Source organism: Pieris brassicae, chromosome 14 (genome assembly GCF_905147105.1).
Source record: "Pieris brassicae chromosome 14, ilPieBrab1.1, whole genome shotgun sequence".
In the NCBI taxonomy this organism is placed as follows: domain Eukaryota; kingdom Metazoa; phylum Arthropoda; class Insecta; order Lepidoptera; family Pieridae; genus Pieris; species Pieris brassicae.
In genome coordinates, this window is record NC_059678.1 from 4,747,430 (window position 1) to 4,762,021 (window position 14,592).

The window sequence follows — 14,592 nt, forward strand, 5'->3', positions numbered from 1 at the left end:
TGTTGAAGACAAATGGGTCCGTCAATAGGTCAGCGAGATTTATAAATACATAATACATACATAATTATGTAGGAATAATGAAAATATTGACAAATGATTAACACAGCAAGGCTGCTGAAACTCGGCGAAAACTCTTCATGCAAACGCAAATGTCAACGCAAACGCAATCGTGAGACAAGCGTGTCAATGAGATATTGTATGCCAACAAGCCAATGTATGAAAGATGCACTTCATCATTATACAGTCAATATCTATTATAACGACATCAAAGGGACCCATATATACTTACAAACTGATTGTAACAGTTTTTATTTTATTATATACATGTGTCTTTTATATCATGGAACATTACGATTTAGCCTAACTTAAGACTAATAAGGAATTTAAGTCTAACCTAATTTACTAAAAAGGATTGTTATCATAAGTGTCCAATAACACTACTTAAAGTCTCTATTAAAGGCAAGGCAAGACACTCTGTTCTTGTGTTGATTCACTGTTTAGCACTTAATATTAAAGTACGAAAACAGTATTAATGTCGTAACAGATGATGTTATTGAGTACCTAATACATAGAATACAGCCGGGACTTTTTGATTTTGTTCAATATAATTAAAGCTCTTTGTATTATTATAAACTTATAATTATTTTACACAATTTTCCGACGTTTCGCGTGCTTTACAGCGTGCTTGGTCACGGTGAGTGAAGACAAAAGGTGTTGAATGTCAAAAAGTATGACAGCTGTAAGTTGTTAGCTTGAATCCGGTTAAAAATTGTTTTCTTTCAATGTGTAAAAGCTATGTTAACGAAAGACAATACTAAGAAAAATGTTAATACATAATTTACAGGATATTTAGGTAAAGCAAAGTGTGCTGGCCTCCACACTAGGAGTCCCTGTGTTGTGGACAGCCAGTATCTTCCTTTTAACATATAAACTGTGTTTACATTTATGATTTCTACATACTATATTTGCACAATACGAATATTTTTTTGTATAGGACAGGTTGACAAGATATTCTTTGAGATTTTTAGTAAGTGTATGTAATGTCAGTTTTGAAATGTTAGTGATAATGTTGTTGTTAAGGTAGTGGTTGAAGATGATAGGTCCTCGCCAGGAGAGAAAGCGTTGCGTGAAGAAAGTTCGTTTTTTGGGTTGCTTATATAAAGGTTTGCGTTGTTTGATGTGGTGTGTCAGGTGTTTGCTTCCAAAAAAGTCTTTATATTGCAATTAAGTATAAATTGTCTAACAGTTAAACGCTTTGTTCCTTTGAGTATAAGTATAATTGAGTATAATAGATATATATATATATATATACAGAATAATAGCGGACCCGACAAGACGTTGTCCTGTCTTAACTGTGAATATTGATTTCGAATTGGTATAATTAACTTTATTATGCAAAAATGCTTTATTATGCAACATTATTTGTTTGTTTTTCTGACGCGTATATAAATAGTTTTGTTGGTATTGCGACATATAACTGGCCATGTGAAAACCATGGATTTCCAAGATTAATGCCACAAACAATTAGCGACTGTAATTATTTTATATGTATTGTATCAATATAATAACTCTGACTCATTTTCTTTCATCCTCTTTGACGATATTTGCAGCACGCACTCTGTCAATGTTATGTCAAACGCCATAAGATTACATCAAAAAAGTATGAATGTAATAAAAAACATTTTTTGCTGTCGTAACAAAAGTATTCTTAAATTTTCTAATTTTCCGCGCAATTTTCTTAAGTTTTTCTTTTATAAGAACCTTCTCCTGACAATAACGAACACAACAAAAAAGGAATTAGCGAAATCGGTCCAGCCGTTGACGCGTGATGCCGTGACCAAGGGAAATAGGGATTCATATATATATATATATATATATATATATATATATATATATATATATATATGAAATATCAATGCTTGTCATCCATCTCTTGATTGTAGTATTGGACGCGCCCATACTACCTATACATACTACGGTGTCTTCTGCGCCTGCGCTTGCGTATTATTAGTACAAGAAGCAGTGTTTCTTCATCGAAATCCATCTTGTAAATGAACTTACATCAGTATTTTGCGGTCGAACACAACTGTGGAGCAGTCGGTCTTGACTGCAACACGCGGTCCGTCCATGGCCAGCGTTAGATGTTCATAAGTGTCGCATCAATGTATCATTAACATACCATCAGGACAATTGTTTTTTTTAAGATCTGACCCCGCGAATTTCGTTTAGCCCTTATAAAATTAAACTTAGCCTACCTTACCTCTGAGCGTCCATCATCGGAACAGTCAATATTCGGTGGTGGATGCACAGGCTGCCCTTCGTATTCTGGGCGGGGCAAAAACTGCGCAAAAAACTTATGTTACTAATTATTAAAAGGCCGGCAATACACTCGCGAGCCCTCTGGCATTGAGTGCGGGCCACCACTTAACAACTGAGATCCTCCTGCCCGTTTGAGCATTCAAAGTTATAGTTTAAACTGATTATCAACAGCGAATGACAGACAGGACCAGAGACAATGGCTGGAATACAGATGATTGTGAGAAGTTTAATTTTTTTTTTCTTATTTTGTGTTTCTGTATGTATTTCGTGAATGTAAATGTAAATCTTATGTGAAACTGCCGAAGTCCTGAATTGCCCTTGTCAAACGTCATGGTCTGGTATATATTGGTTTTTGGTGGAGTTTTTTTAAAATAAACATAAATTAATGTATAATTAGTAACTTTACTGTGCTATAAAAATAAAACAAAAACACCATTAATTATCTGTGTTTATGGCATGATTTATCATCTGTATTTTTTATTACACCAATGTTTGCCGCCAATTTTATTTCCATCACTGGGTCTCGTTTCTGAATATTACCACAGGTTTACCTGATGTTAAGTGATACCGCCACCCAAAGACACTGAATGCCAGAGGGCTCGCGAGTGCATTGCCGGTCTTTTTAAGAACGCGGTTCGTGGTGGTTCCACATGGCGGTGGCAAAAGCTGCAACGCAGGTCGATGCTGTGTTATGGTTGCTCGAGTCTTCGCATTGCATGAAGTGTCCTCTATACCTCCAGCTTCAGACACGAAGCTTCCAAGTATTTTGTAATCCCTGGAGATGTCTAATTTGTATTTATCACTTGAAATGACGTGATCGTAAAAAATTGGTTTCGCAACGCATGTGTCATAATCGTGGCAGTTGTAACACAACTTGATAACATTCAATTAACGGTTAATTGGTCTAAATTTGTGTTTGGTAAATTCCTATTGTCAATACACATGGATGAGACTGATGGTTGTGCCGGATACCGAATATTCGGCCAATCTTCAAGCCGAATATAATAATAATTATAAGCCTTTATTCGTCTACATCATATCGACATACATTATACATATATGTCGGTGTGATGTCGTCACTCCATCAATATGGAGTTAGTCAATAGCGGGCCTTAGTGGGCGTCATATTGGTAAAGTGCGATCACGGAAGGCAGGAATTTAATAGATTTCCTTTTAATACTACAAATAACACTTTAGCTTAAATAACGAGCAGCTTGCACCGATCCCACTTAATCACAACCATCTAGATCCAACTCGGTCCAACCTCATCACCACAATGCTCCAATGAGGACTCGATCAGTCCAGTCCTGCGTTCCCTGAACTGTCCACAGTCATGTATTTGCTCTGCCCTGATTGGTCGTAATTATATTCGTTACGTGCAATGATCCCCAACTAAGAAAACGCAAATTAAATAATAAGTCTTAAAAGATTAGAAGAAGAAAGAAGAATTGACTCGATCAGAACATTTCCTGATAAGCCGAGCATTGCCTGACATGTATACAGAATTTTACTCTACCATACGGACCCTGTCCTGGTGAAGGCCTCCTTTTTTCATACCATTTGCCACCGTCATCCAATTTCTTCCATCTATCATTCCGATCCTGTCGGCCCATCGCTCTATTGGTCTGACCTTGTTTCTTTTTCCTTTTGGACCGTTCCATTCCTTTACAGTTTTTCACCATCTGTCTTCTGTAAAATGGGCTACGTACTGCCCATCTCCATTTAAATTGTGTGGCCTATTGCGGATACAATCACTGTACTGTTTGTCGCATTGGTGCCATTGTAAGGCGAGAAGGTACTTCTCGGGTCACCGCCTGCAACTCTATAAACCGTAAGTTCAGTCCCACATCGAGCACTGTTCTCGTCTCTGGACGGCAGCTTCCCAGTACCAGCTCCTTCCACTTGACCGTATTCAATGAAGATCGATTCGAGTCGTCGACGGCCGAATCACTTTCTGAGCGGCTTGTTACTTTGGCGTTGTGTAGAGATGTGGGATCTTTCTGCATCTTCTACCGTGTTTAACGTTTTGTTCCACATGTGAAGACAGCATGCTAACTGTTCTAACGGGTATTTGTGCAACTGGTTCTGGTCCTTGGTATGGCAAACAACCTTGGCCTTCACGCATAACCCTCAGTATAAAGAAACCCAGTTCCAGGAGAACATTTGGATCGCTCATCATACAAGACTAAGTGGATAGTAGGCCAACTGTAACTGTTGTCTTGTTAAAATTGTCACGAGAAGGATAAAATGAGAATGGGAATGAGGGAGCAGTGTTTCTTGAAAATTGTCACTTAAGGATGAAGGTTGATGATGATGAGGTTTTAGGAAGTTGTTAACGAATCACACAGTAAGTAAATTTCTCTAACTTTTGAAAATAAAATTCCATATAATTTTAATAAAATTTTGGAAAATACCCCTTAACAATCACGTTGTCCCCTCGTGGGGCGTGGGCCCTACGTCGGGAAACACCTGGTGAGACAGATATGATGGGTGCATGCATGATGGGTCCGCCAAGCATCCGCGAGTTGCTGAAATTGTCCACCGAGTAGTTTTTCGTCACAATTAATAACGAAATTATTTTGGCAAAATTGTGAATGTGAAATGAGACAAAGTTGACGTCATGATACTTTCGCAATGTCTCTGAAAATAATTGTGACGTCATTTGACAAAGCGCCAACAACGGCCAGACGGCGTTTATGTGCGCCGGCGCAGATTTCATTTTGGGATAATTAAGAGGCACTAACTTCAAATACACCCATCCACTCCGAATGATATTTTAATTAATGAAACGATTTTGATTGATCTGGTGATTAGGGGTCGGGGGGGGGGGATTTGACTATGCCTACTATTTTGGGTTCTTTTTCTAGGCAAGTACTTGTGAATGGTGATCAAAGTGTCTGTGCCTGACATTCGCCGATTTTTGATAGTACGTTAGCAAAGATGTTGCCTACTGAATGCGTCTCCAACACAGACATATATACATTACATAACTATATATATAAATACCTATGTCTTCGTAGAATGAGTTCACAGCGATATTGTGTTACTTATGTATTTATTATTATATAGGTATCATTATATATTAATCATTATGTATGTATCATTATATATTAATCATTATATATTAATCATTATGTATGTATCATTATATATTAATCATTATATATTAATCATTATGTATTTATCATTATACATATATGTATTTAATTTCGACATTATCGTATTGGCTTAGGAAGTACTACAGAAAATTTGCAACCTCCACTACTAGAAACATATAGTACAAACCTATGTTGAGTTCAGCCAATGATTCGGTCTCTATATCTAACGCGTTGTAATTACTACGATTCGTAAATTTTTGGAAAATCAATATGTAAAATAAATTTCCTTACAAAAGTTCATAAGTGTACATTGTGTTACCTATATGAATAAATTATTTTTTACTTTGACTTTCTCCACATGTCTACCTTACTTCGACTTCTATATATATACATATATAGATAATATGATATATTAGCTTAATATGTTACACGATGAAGAAAACACTTTTTAAACTGATTGAAGTTATGTATTATTATTATAAACTCATAATTATTTACATAATTTTTCTTAATGTGTAAAAACTATGTTAACAAAAGACAATACTATGTTACACTATGTCTCAATGAAGACGTATTCTAAAGAAGTCTGGTACCAATTGGAACTCGTAAATTGGTGACGGCTGGCCGTGCTCGGAGATGACCTCATGCTAACAAGGAATTGTCGCGTGACTATGGTTTATCCCATTCGTCGCTTCAATATTAAAACATCGTGTATGCATACACATACATATGAGACATGAACTAGCAAGTGGCTGTCCATTAAGGAACTATACAGTCGCCAAACTCCAAAAAAAGTACATTTTTTTTCATTTTTTGTCAACGTTTCATGAAGTAGGGCGAATGGAAAAAATATATGCTGGAGTTGAGTAGTCTATGTATCCATTTTGAAAGATCGATACACGATTTAGATAACTTCGCTCGATAGAAAAAAAATCCAAACATAGCCAATTTTTGACACTTTCAATTCATTTGACGAAAATGTATATGGAACATGATTTTGAATTTTACACTATATATGCCATCGCAAGTCAATCCATTTCAGAAAATAATTGATAGAATTACATTAATTTAATGTTTTATGTAACTAATTGTTATTAAGGACAGGCGCGCCTCAGCGCTCCAGCTCTCCATTGCGTACCGCAGTCCACCACGAGACACACGTTCACAATTTTGCCAATAATGAGACATTTTTTTTGGGAAAAGCGATACTCTTCGTTAATAAAATCCCAGAGGCTCTTTGTCTCTGCCTTTTAATAAATTTAAGAAATGTATTAAAGAAAAGCTTTGTAAAAGGCTTACTATAAAGTTAACGATTGTCAGGTTGATGAAAGGGCCTGGGACTAGTGCTGGACTGGACAGGCTACTTCTAATTAATTTGCGATATTTATTTTAAAATAAGTGTTGTTTGATGATTTGCTATTTTAAGAGAGAGTTTTTTACGCCTGCTTTTTCTCTCGGCCTACATCCTCTGTCTTCTTTGCCGATGAGTAGGGATGTCTACCTTTTCAAAGTTAATGACCAGGAATGAGTGATGCCAGTATCTTATGTTCCATAATAAACATATTTTATTTTTTAAAGAAAACACTTTTTAACCGGATTGAAGCTATGTGTTATTATAAACTTATAATTATTGAAGAATTACTGAAGACAAAAGGTGTTGAATGTCAAAGCATGACAGCTGTAGAGAAAGTTGTGTTATCTGTATTTATTTCCCCGGAGTTGGTATCGACTAAATGATGAAGGGGTTTTTGCAGAAATGACTCACGGTGTCCTCTGTTTGTTTTCGGGTTTTTATTGGATCCCAGGTGTTTGATAATTTTAGGCCGTCTTCTCTATTGAAATAGGGGTGTTTTTTTTTTTAATTCAATGGCTTCGCGTACCAATCTTGGGAAGAATATTTTTTCTTTCGCAAGCACTTTCAGTTGGTCAAAGCGTATGTGAGGCATTAGGCCTTACTAGTGTGTGTGCACAGACGAAGTGTTTTCTTTCAATGTGTAAAAGCTATGTTAACAAATGACAATACAATATAGTTTTAGTTTCGATTGTAGTTTTATCAAATAATCATTAAATGCGACAGTTTAAAACTAAACAAAGACCGTTAATATATATGTAATATTGCCGCTAAGAAAGGATTCATTATCACGTTCTGGACAGTCGTCGAAATTGCCGTCGTAAAGTGTCGTCCGTAATTATGTTTAAACAGTGAAACAATCGTAAAAGGCTCTGCTCGTCAGTTTAATAACATGAATTACTGTAATAATAATCGTTTATTTGCCAAGATCCGCAATCCGCAATATCCGCACAATCAGCCATTTAAACAGGCATGCAAATGTCATAACAATTTTAACAATGTCTTATAGTGGGAACATTAACATAATGTCAAAGTTAAGCTATTTACAATTGGTGTCAAAGCTATGGTCCTAATACTTCTTCAATTACTTGCCTTCAAATATTTAATTATCTGTGTAATTGTAATGTATATTTAGTTTTTTTTCAACGAATACATAACAATAATATTTATATCGTCAAATAGGCATGAAAATAGCTTTCATGTGAAATAAATCAGTGGCGCTACAACCTCTTCAGGTCTGGGCCTCGGATTACTGAATGTGTTTCATTATCATTTATCAATCTAATAGGCAAGTCGCTGATCAGTCTCCTGTGTCTGACACACGCCCTCGTGTTGGGTCTAAGGTAAGCCAGTTTCCTTACGATGTTTTCCATCATCATTCAAGCGAATGTTAATGCGCCTTCGAGCATCAAACCTACGACGTCAGGGTTGAGAGTCGCACGCTGAAGCCACTAGGCCAACACTGCTCATTCTACTCGTTCATTTGACATATATATATATATATTATATATATGTCACCGTAAAATTGTAAATACATTTAGGTTGTAATCGTTTTTCTCGCGAGATTGTGAACTGTGTAAAGATCCTCAACGTATTGCTTATCGTACGAATTATTTTTCGGTAAATTGTAATCTATCAAAGTGAAACCGCCATTAATTAGACCGAAATTAGTATATGGACTTGGGTAACAGTCCAAGAACTTGGGAATTTTGGAGATTTCGACGAGTTTTGGGGTGGCGAGCAAACCGAGTGTTCTCCCATGAACTAGGTTACTTTGTACCCAGGGGTTATGTGCGATGGCCATGGTTGTTTGCGATCCCACAGGCCAGAATCTGTTGCAAGTAAAGCTGTTGAAACTAGCACAGATCTCCGTATAACGGAGAGTTTCCTACTGAATGTTGTCACCAACTATCGACACCTTTACGTATTTGCAGAGTGAGTTTACGGGCTGTTGTGTATCGGAGCGTTCAAGTATTACGTCACGCAATTTTTGGAGATTCCTGACCCCCCCCCCCACATGAAACGCCGCCGTAACGTTTCTGTATCCGATAGTAAAACGCTTCATGACCAACACCAGTGACTCTTTAAACCTAAAGCTTACCATTATGTGGTGTAAAGTACTGGAAAGTGCAAAATATTATTAACAATAACGCGTAATTCAATCCCCGCCCCGCATCGTAACGTTTTACAAGAGGAAAGTGGTGGGGGGGGGGGCCAAATCCGTTGCGTTATACTCAATATTATATTATATATTTTTGGATTAAACTCTAATAGTGTCTGTATTTTTGTTAATAAATAAACACATAATGTTTTACTATGTATTTCAAATGTCAATCGATCGGTGAAGTGTCAAATAAGTAACTTTGACCTATTTATTGAAGTGTGTAGATAGACTAGAATGATATTGCATATGTGTACTCATAAAGTAGGTCAAGTAATTACGAGTTTGTTCGGTTCTATGAATGATAATGTAGGCGCTGCAGCCCTATATTGGCCGCGGATTGCATTCCATTGCTTTCATAATTTTTATAGGCAAGTAGGTATTTTTGGTGGTTAAGACATCACCAAGACGATCAACAAAATCCCAAGCGAAATTAGGTTTTATTACTAAATACATTCAAAGCTCTCGTTAAACGTAAATTAATCAATAAAGGTTTTTACAAATTTGACGTATATTCCAATCCTAATCCTTGGGATTGATTTGCTCCAGTTGAAACAATTTGTATAACTCAAAACTTGGTGATTCAATAGAGTGGCGGAGATTTTCTTGGCCGCTCTACGTCCTTGACTTGCGAACTGGTAGTAAATAAATTTAACATTTGTTGACGTTCATAAGTGTAATTGGTTACCTATATGAAAGTTATTTTGTGTTTGATGTCTGCCTTCACTGTAGAAGAAAGCGTTTTTAAAGGCAGTTTTTGCTGCACCACCACTGTGGCACCAGCTGCCCACCAATTTGATGTGGGACCTTCAAGAGCGTACCAATTCTGAAAATGACGCACTTGCGAGACTTATGGCATTGAGAGTGTCAACATAACATCAGATTAGACTTCTACCCGTTTGTCCCATGTAGCAAAGAAACCTGATGAAGTGTTCAATATAAATATCTAGTGCAATGTGTTTGATTGGTTAATAATTAAAATCTGTTCATAGGTCGCAAGAGAATGAAATTGCACCAGAAGAAACAGATGCCAAATATACTATTGATCTCAGTAACCCTGATCTCGAAGACACAATCGATGTTGATAACGAAGGCAAAAGAGACAAACGTCAAGCCAACGCCACTGTGCCAGATGAAGAGGAGAAGCCAGAGAAACCCAAAGCAATTATCAAACTACTAGGCCTTCGAGTCGATGAATCTGAGAAGGAACCGAAAATTATTGATGGCGTTATACCGAGCGTGTTGAGTGAAAAGGAATTTGTACTGAGGCTGTTTGGTGAAGGTTTTACAGAGGATACGACTATCGTGTTCACCAGTCACCCACAGGAGTATGGAACGAGCTGTCATTTCCAATATGGAACTTATTATAAGGTAAATAAGGTTCTATGATAGCAAATATAATTTTTTTACTTGCAACGTGTTAAGACGTATCAAAGGCCTATGTCGTGTCAGAAAATACCTAATTAATAATTTTTCATGTATGTCAGTATGCCGATTTATCATTAAGAACTATTTTAGTGTTTCCCACCCCCCACAAGGGGCAATTAAGGGGAAAATTCGAAAATTATTTGAATTTTTATTTTTATTGTTTTGAAGACACTGCGTTACGTTAACAATTTCCTAAAGTCATATCATTTTAGTTTCATAAGGGAACAATTCAAGTTTTTAATATTCAAATTATGTTTGCATTGTTTCACTCGCGAGCCCTGGTATTGAGAGTCCCATGGGCGGTATCACTTAGCATCTGACGAGCCTCTTGTTCTGTAAAAAAAGAAAGTAGAAGAGAAGTTTAAGATATTGTTGTAATTGAAGTGGTTTGATCAGTTTAGGCTTCCTTTTAGAATTTCGTTCTAGTTAGAAGCTGATATTTTATTTTATCAGGTCTTAGGGAAGTTTAATAGTTCAGACAAAATAGAGTCTTTGTGATATCACTACTGAGTCATAATATATGATAGCGTTTATCACGGAGTTCTTAATATAGGCAGGAATTGTTAATCAGAATTTATACATATAAGAGGTAACAACGAAACTATGTGAACAAGAGTTTTGATAAATAATATTGATATTTTTTTTATTTTGACCTGTAATAAATTCCCCAGGCCTCAAAACTGGAAGGCGACTCGGCAATCTTCAAAATGAAAGTACCAGAACCTGAACAGGACCTAACCTTTTACATCTGCGCTTCGAACAATGCGACTGACGAGACAGCAGACTTCATTCATCAGGGCAAAGAACCCTGGAAGATTCTGGGTATCCACAACAAGCTGCTTCCATTATGGGCTTCCCTTGTCCTCATAGTTATCCTACTGGTCCTGGCGTCTCTCTTCTCCGGTCTGAACCTGGGTCTTATGGCCTTGGACCGTACGGAACTCCGTATCATTGCTAATACGGGTACGGAGAAGGAGAGGAAGTACGCAAGAGCGATTATGCCTGTCCGTGCGCATGGGAACTACCTTCTATGTACGATTTTGTTAAGTAATGTCGCCGTGAACAGTACATTTACGGTGATTTTGGATGATCTAACCTCTGGATTGGTTGCTGTTATTGGATCTACCCTCGCAATTGTGTTCATTGCTGAGATTACGCCTCAGGCGATTTGTGCTAGACATGGGCTGTTTGTCGGTGCTAAAAGTATATGGATAATGAAGGTAGGCTATTGACATATTAGATTCAGGATATTCGTTTACTAATTCGTTTACTACGAATCCGGTATGTGAAAATACAATAACTTTTTGTGCTCGCGTCAAACTGGATCGCTGGATATTAATCCAGAGGCAAAACAAATTCTAGGTCTTCTTGGCTATTTTCTTAATAAGCAAGTAGGTGATCAGGCCCGGCTCACGTTCTTGGGTCTAAGGTAAGCATTTCCTCACGATTTTCTTTACCTAAGCGATTTGAAATGCGCACATATAATGCATTTGTGAGGAGTCCTGAAGCCCCAGGCCAACACTGCTTTGATGTAACAGTTGTGTCGACTCTTCTGCTCAGAGATGCATAACTTCTGCGTATGTGGAAGCAAGTAGTTGATTGCTTTGAAGAAAGATTATGTATTTAGTCGTTCATGTACATATAAGAATATATACAGAAGATAGGCAACATTGAGAAGATAATGAGTACTTTTAGCCATCAGCCTGACACTTGCCATAAGCATACTGTTTTCTGTTGATTTTTTCGTCATAAGCCAGGGTTTGAGCACATGACCAGGTCTGACAATGGTATACCTGAGTACTACCATAAAATTATTACCTAGTTTGGATTAGAGCTTCATCATCGGCTGCCGAGACATATGAAATTCCACCAACTCCACGTCACGTCGTTCCACAAATGAGCGTTTTTTAAGGCAGTTGCAACCAACACTATTTGGAACCAGCTACCCACTGAAGTTTTTCTGAGACCAATTCGACTTAGGATCCTCCAAGAGCGTATCAACCTGGCAACGTACTTGCCTTCTGACAGTGTGCATCCATGTGTATCACCTAACATCAGGTCGAGCCTCCTGCCCACTTGGACCCTGTTCTATGAAAGGTACCCGTTGCTGCCGTGTGTCGTAAGCTTCTATGTATGTTACTCTCCGTTTGTTCCATAAGAGTTATTTTCAGATTGTAATGGGCATATGTGCCCCGCTCGCATGGCCGACTAGCAAATTGCTAGATTACTTCTTGGGAGAGGAAATTGGTACACATTACAACAGGGAAAGACTAAAGGAACTTGTCAAGGTATTGTAATTTATATTATTAAATTACCATATTTCAATAGTGAGATCCTCACCTCACAAATCCCCTAGGTACTAAGAAACCGAGTTTGTGGAGAACAGTTTGGTTGCTCACCACCACAAGGCTTTGAGTTGATAGTAGCTGATCTATTTATGCTCTAGAATGTGGTTGGTAAATCAGTGGTGCAACAACCTTTGTAGGTCTGGTCCTCAAAATTGTATATCTGTTTCATAAATATAATAGGCAAGTAGGTGATCAGCCTCCTGTGACTGACACAAGTCGGCGACTTTTTGGATCTAAAGCCGGTATCCTCACTATGTTTTCCTTCACCGTTCGAGGACTTCAATTGGGACAGCCGGTGTTTAACGGCCTCAGAGATGAGGGTTGCACGCTGAAGCTACTAGGCCAACACTACTCCATTTAACGGTCCAAGTTTCATTAGAAGCTGTTCTGTTTTTAATAATATTGATTTAGCTCAAGTCACGTGACACGACACTGTCACAGATAAGTGGAATAGATGACGTAACAAGCTTGTAAACAATTTCTTCGTCTGTCAATCTTAATACTGTGGAGTCTGAACATCGAGATAAAATGTGTAATAAGAATGACAGTTGGCACATTAACAACCTTGACATCTGTTTACGAGCATGGTACGTCATAGCGACGCCATTTTGTCTAGAGAAGCGTTTTGGCGGGTTTTTTTTTACAGTGTAACCTAAATTGCAGGTGACAAATCACGTGAACGATTTGGACAAGGAGGAAGTGAATATCATCTCTGGTGCTCTTGATCTTCGTAAGAAAACCGTGAAGGATGTTATGACCAAACTGAAAGACTGTTTTATGCTGCCAATCAATTCCATACTGGACTTTGAGACCATGACTGATATTGTCAAGTCGGGTAAGCTTTTGTATTACTACAATTACCGATGACGTCATACGTTAAAACGCGGTATCGAAGTAATTCCAGTTGAGTATATCAATCGATGGGGAATGGATTGGGAAATAAATAAAAAAGCTAATAATAATAATATGTAGAACTGATTACGGTAAAAAACCACTTTCACCTTTACTGCGTACTTCGCTCACTCCAGTGAGCCGAGGTTCGAGTCTCACAGGAGACACCCTTGCGCTAGTCGTGGGAAAAACGCCTATTCGGATCGAGCTACGCTCGCCAAAACAGCCTGAGCTGAGCTATAAAGGCCCTTAAGGCCAACAGCGAGATTCCTTAAAAACAAGGGATTGGGCCAGTCAGTGGTTAGAGTGGTCGAACTCGTAGATTCTCCCTTTTGGAGATTTTTCAGTTTTTGGTTTTGGGAACCTTCAAGTATTATGTCACGCAAGTTTTGGTTCATGACCCCCACCCCATGAAATGCCCCCGTAACGTTTTCTGTATCCAATAGTAAAACGTTGGTGTAAAGTACTGGAAAGTGGAAAATAATATTAACAATAACGCGTAATCAATCCCCGCCCCGCATCGTAACGTTTTACAAGTGGATCCCCCAAAATTAGTTACGAAATACTTGAACGCTCCCTTTGCTGTCGCTGGTTATCTGTAAAAAGAGCAAATGGAGGAACTCCCTGCTCTGTTCAGTTCATTATATCTTTTATCCCTAATGTTTTAATAATCCGTTTCCAGGCTATTCCCGTATCCCAGTGTACGAGGGTCAACGCGGTAACATAGTGACGGTGCTCTTCATCAAGGACCTGGCCTTCGTGGATCCTGATGACAACACACCACTGCGGACCCTCTGCCAGTACTACCAGAACCCTTGCAATTTCGTTTTTGAAGACGTCACGCTGGATGTCATGCTGAAGCAGTTTAAAGAAGGTAAGGTTTAAGCATTTAAACTAATTTTCATTCAAAAGTAGAGAGAGCCATAGACTAAAGAATATTATATTCATATTTTTTGTATTGACATTATTACCTCTTCTTCAATAAAAGAGGGTACC

At 37.9% G+C, this 14,592-nt stretch overlaps 1 protein-coding gene across 1 annotated transcript in view; it reads left to right on the forward strand.

Annotated features, from left to right (window-relative positions):
• LOC123717953 (unextended protein-like) overlaps positions 1–14,592 on the forward strand; it is a 32,378-nt gene that overhangs the window by 8,294 nt on the left and 9,492 nt on the right. The window contains exons 2-6 of the mRNA XM_045674237.1: positions 9,922–10,300; positions 11,029–11,577; positions 12,529–12,645; positions 13,369–13,540; positions 14,279–14,470. Coding sequence (XP_045530193.1) covers positions 9,922–10,300; positions 11,029–11,577; positions 12,529–12,645; positions 13,369–13,540; positions 14,279–14,470 — 1,409 coding nt within the window. The remainder of the gene's footprint in view (positions 1–9,921; positions 10,301–11,028; positions 11,578–12,528; positions 12,646–13,368; positions 13,541–14,278; positions 14,471–14,592) is intronic.